The sequence below is a fragment of the Rosa rugosa genome, chromosome 5, assembly GCF_958449725.1.
Source record: "Rosa rugosa chromosome 5, drRosRugo1.1, whole genome shotgun sequence".
In the NCBI taxonomy this organism is placed as follows: Eukaryota; Viridiplantae; Streptophyta; class Magnoliopsida; order Rosales; family Rosaceae; genus Rosa; species Rosa rugosa.
In genome coordinates, this window is record NC_084824.1 from 4,117,899 (window position 1) to 4,122,970 (window position 5,072).

The 5,072-nt window shown below is 39.8% G+C and overlaps 1 protein-coding gene across 1 annotated transcript; it reads right to left on the reverse strand.

Annotated features, from left to right (window-relative positions):
- Window positions 1–1,719: 1,719 nt before the first annotated feature.
- Window positions 1,720–4,327, reverse strand: LOC133709725 (heavy metal-associated isoprenylated plant protein 37). The gene is made up of 3 exons (XM_062135561.1): window positions 3,859–4,327; window positions 3,609–3,684; window positions 1,720–3,058 (listed from the first exon to the last, which is right to left on the reverse strand). Exons 1-3 carry the CDS (start codon window positions 3,895–3,897, stop codon window positions 1,932–1,934), a joined length of 1,242 nt encoding a protein of 413 aa, XP_061991545.1. The 5' UTR covers window positions 3,898–4,327; the 3' UTR covers window positions 1,720–1,931.
- Between the last annotated feature and the right edge of the window lie 745 nt (window positions 4,328–5,072).

A 5,072-nucleotide genomic window follows, 5' to 3' on the forward strand; every position in this document is an offset into this window, starting at 1 on the left:
AACCCACTCAGAGCTTCCGGCGAAGATAATGGGAGCATTGAAGAACCCAAGAAGCCCGGTCGCTGTGGCAGAAAAAAGACCCCAACTTCCGCTTCAACTTCACCACCGAAGAAAACCCAGCGCTCCAAAAAATCCTAGGTTGAAAATGGCCCGATAGAACTAGAACCCGAATCTTCAGATCTGGAGCTCGAAGATTACTACGATGGCATCGATTTCCTGTACGACTACCCGCCCTTGGTCTGCTGCTTCGGGGCAGCCCATAAAGAGTTGGTCCCGACGGTTCGGGTCTCTGACAACCCGATGGACCCGAACATGTACAACCAGTGGAAGATGCTCTAGTGGCATTGGGAGAGCGGCGATCTGATTCGCCGGAGGCCTGGCTTGAGCGTCAGTGACAGACAGAGAGAGAGAGTGTGAGAAGCCGTCGCGGTCTGATTCGCCAGAGGCCTGGTTCGCTGGAGACTTGGGTCGAGCGTCAGTGACAGTGAGAGGGAGGTCGTCACGGTCTGGGTCGCCAGAGTTGTCGAGCGCGGCGAAGTCCAATGACAGAGAGAGGCCGAGAGAGAGAGAGAGACGTCGTCTAAGTTTCAGAAGAGAGATTGGATAGATCTGTAATTATATGTCATGCTTTGTCTAAAATAGTCTTTTTTCTTTTAAATTGGGTAAATGGGCACACTAATCTCTTACTGGAGTAAGTGGACAACTTTTAGGCTAAAATTGTGTAAATGGTCTATCAAATAATCAACTAGCTAACTGATCTAAAAAAATCAACATTACAACGTTGGATAGAAATTCAATAACAAAAGTCTAAGACAAAAGAACATATCTATTCAAATTTTATCTTGTGCTCATGAATAGAATCAAAAATATTTAATTATTGAATTTGTATCATAATTCTCAGCCAGCTCTTATTCTGACCTAATTTACCTAAAAAAGCAAGGTTTTTATGCAAATGTGCCTCTTAAAGCCTCTTAAAGCATAATAGAAAATAAAACTCAATCAAATACTTTAAGCAAAGAAATAACATATATATGACCCAAAAAAATTTAACATATGAGCTAATTTTAGAAATTTGAGGTGGTCTACGTTTTAATATTGAATTTAACTTTTTAAACTAAAATTAAGCTATAAATTAATATATTTTTTCAAAATTCGAGGTGGGTTAAAGCCCACCATAACCCGTGTGGAGCTACGCCTCTGTCCACAAGGCCACCACATGGGAGATATTAACATTGAATAGCCTACCATTCTGAGTCAGGCACACCAGTTACAGAGAGAATTGTTAAGGCTGTGGTCCTGTCGGCGATTCCTTTGTAAGCTAACCCAAAAGCGAAGCACATGCGACACACGCGTGCACATTTTGCTTCATGTGCAGAATACTATATTTACAGTAGCAGTAGACATTGTCAACCCAGCTGTTCCTAACTCTCTGCACAAAAATTGTCATATTGCTTCTCTCACATATGCTCTAACCAATGCCACATTGTCTCTGCATTTGATAATAAAGTAGGCAAACTTCCCCAATTTGACCCCTAACGAGTATTGAAACCCCGGAGTTCGGAGTTCTTGGAATTAATTTATGTGAGACACACTGCAAACAACTTGTTATTTAGTGATTTCTCAACACTAAACTTTCAATACGCCGAAGCACATGACTTCATCTCAAAAACCAAACCCCGATACTTGTATAGAGGTTGAAATCAGTCCCCAAACAAACAGTAAACAAACTAGAGGAATTGACATAAATAATTAGAAAACATACTGTGAACAACTACACAATAATAATACACTGATAAGTGATGAGACTCACTCCAACAAAGGATGAGTAATCCAGTCAAAAGCACAACTAACTAAACACCCACTAGCAGAGAATGTTATGTCATGCGAGTAAACACCATTCTCTGTACACGTTCATTTCTACATAATTAGAATTACATGATAGAACAGCTGCTGGTGTTCTCATCATTGAACATATGAGCTGCATTGTTGCCATCACCGCTGCTGTAATTAGGCTCAGCACTGTATGGATATGGAACAGAACTAAGAGCAGGACCATAGTTGTGGTAATAACCAGTAGTACTAGGAGGACTGAATGGAGACCTATGATACATCATCTGAGGTTGCTGCTGCTGCATTGCTTGCCTCGCCTGCATATTCATGTTCATCATCTGCGATGGATGCCCGTAGCCATTTGTGTTCATCATCATGGTCTGCGGATATTGGCCCGTCGCATAACCACCACTAGGGAACCCTCCAGAAGCTGCTTGAGCCTGATATCCACTGCCTGCAGCTTGAGCTTGCTGAGATTGAAGCGCTTGTTGCAATGCTGCTAGACTAACATTGGGATTGCCACCCATACCAGCAGCAGAAGTAGCAGCATTTGCGGCACCATTGCCATGAAAGCCAGCCAAATTCATCATGGCACTGAGGTCATGGTTATTCCCCCTCTTGACTTCCCCACTCAAATTGATGTTTCCACCACCCAATTGAGCAATGTTGCCCAGGTTCAGTGCTGCCATGGTTTTGGGATCAATCCCGCCTGGATTAATCACCTTCATGCCCTGCACATTCTGATTTGGGTGCTGCACTCCCTTCTTTCCAGCATTGTGATTGTTTGTGATCTTGACACTATTGTTGGGATTAGCTGCAGCCGCAACACCTTTCTTTGCATTGTTGTTTGCATCAATTGCTTGATGCCTCAGCTGGTTCACTTTCTGCCTCAGAAACCTCAACTCATCATCTTCATCCTCCTCCTCCTCCTCCTCCAAGAAGTCATCAATATCCTCTTCAATAAGGAAATTGGGGAACTTCTGCTGCTGCTGGTTTTTGAAGGCTTCAAGGCCCTTTATTATCCCCCCCTGCTGCTTTTGGCCTTTGTTGTCCTTGATGCAGTTGGTGTTCTTTTGCTTCTGGTTTTGGTTCTGATTGGCCTTCTGCTGGGACCAAAGCTCAGCATGTTTCCCAGCTCTAACCAATTTCTTGATCAAAGTGGCAGAGTCTATAACCCCTGAAATTGTTACTTTCTGCTGATCAGCATCAATGCTGACTTGGTAAACACCTGTAGGAAATGGTTGAAAACAGAAGGAACAACACTATCAATTAGAAATGTACAAAAGAGTTCAACTTTTTAAAGGAATGGGTGAGAAATTACAAGAATTGATATTTATAGAACAAATAATTTGCCTATAAATGTGCCTAGAAAGTTCAACATTTTGTAAAAGGGAAACTGTCAAAGTCTAAAGAAAAGAAAGCAACAAACTTGTCATTAGGGTCATTTTTTTTAGAGAAAGTGATGAGGAACTCAGGAAGATTATACATATACACCAAGAGCAAAGCATATTATAGCCTTCTAGAAATGTCTTGTGAAAGTATAAATCCTTTTTATGACTAGAAAGTTTACAATTTCAGTAAAGATCAAACCTTGACAATTTTTTTTTTTTTTTTGTGTCCTGTTCTGATTTTACAAGGAGTTAATTTAATCAAAGTCATCAAATTTCATTTAATTTTACTTTACATAAATCCTACAATAAATGGCAACAAATTAATAAGAAGCAGAGCAGAGTGGCAGCAAGTTATTCAGCAGTCAGAAAGTAGAAGAAAGTGAGCACCTTCAATTCTCTGAAGCAGTTTCTTCACTTTCTGCTTACACCCATCACAGTGTATGTTCACTTTGAGAACACAAGTCTGTAAGTAGAAAAAAGAGAGATAATTGTAAGAAGAAAGGAAGAAACAACAAAAACTTGAACAAACATTCTCCAGGAAAAGACCAATATCCAACTTTGCTCTCTGTACAGAAAGAATCTATAAACAAACCATCTGCCTAGAAGGAAGAATGTGGGTTGAGAGAGCAGGAAATACCTGGATCTTGAGGAGCTTAAAGTCTTCATCTTTAGTCATTTCTTCAAAGCTCTTTGGAGTGGATGGAATGGAACACCTCTCTCTTTCCTCTCTCTTCCTCTCTCTCAGCTATAAAAGAAGAAAGGGATAACAATGGGTTGCATACACTAGTATTGGGATTGTATGTGAGTTTTGTACAAGTAAATTGTAGACTTTTTTTTTTTTTTTTTTCCCCCCGAGTGAAAATTGTAGACTTGAAGTACAAGTAGATGATGCCTCTTTGTTTAATTTTCTATTTCTCTCCTCAAAAGCAAACAAAGGAGAAGCACATGGGTCTCGTCACTTCTTCTTGAGGCCTGAACTCCTCTGTGTAAATATTTAATTCCGAGAAGGAGAAAAGAAAGGGGGAAGTACTCTGAATTCTGAGATGATGTGATTCAACGTTAAATACTGGTGAGAGAGATAGAGAGAGCGAGGGAGTAGCAGCAATGAAAAGAAGAACAGCGACTTGACAGGCCCATTTCTACTGTGAGAGTCGATCTTCTTCTGTACTCTTTGTAATTGTCCTGATTTTTAAATTATCTTCATATATTTATCCGTTACCCGGTTACCCCCAACGGTCTTCTTCTTCTTCTTCTTGGCATTGAAATATCGTGGTTATTTTGGAGATATGAGTCCCGTGAGTGGTGGTGGGGTATGGAGTCGCTTAACAATGGGGTGCAGAGACAAATAGAGTTTAACTTACGAGGAGGAACCCTCTACTTAACCCGTTATTTTCAAAGTTTTCCATGCATTTTCTACTTTTGAGCTTCAACCACCCATCCATTAACCTAGTTAGTTCTATAAAAAATGCACATAAAATAATGATCTGCATTGTCATGGTTGACAACATGTGTTTTTCAAAACTACTTTTGAGCTGCTTGTGTTGTTCCATTGTGTCACAACCATTGAGAAGTAAGTGAACATTGATTACATGAAGCTATAGTAATCAAATTGCATGCATAGAGTAAAGTAAGAATTACGGTGAAGTTTAAAAGACATATTACTAATTAAGTAAATAATCTATCAAATGCTTTGACTAATCATGAAATATTTTTATCAGAACAAGTATGGTGGGATGTGTCTTTTCTTTTATCCTGTCATATTATGAAGGTAATATCTTGAGTGTTTATAAACAAACAAGTTAACAATTATATACTTGTTGCTTCCAAAGATTTTGGTTAGGTCCTTCATGA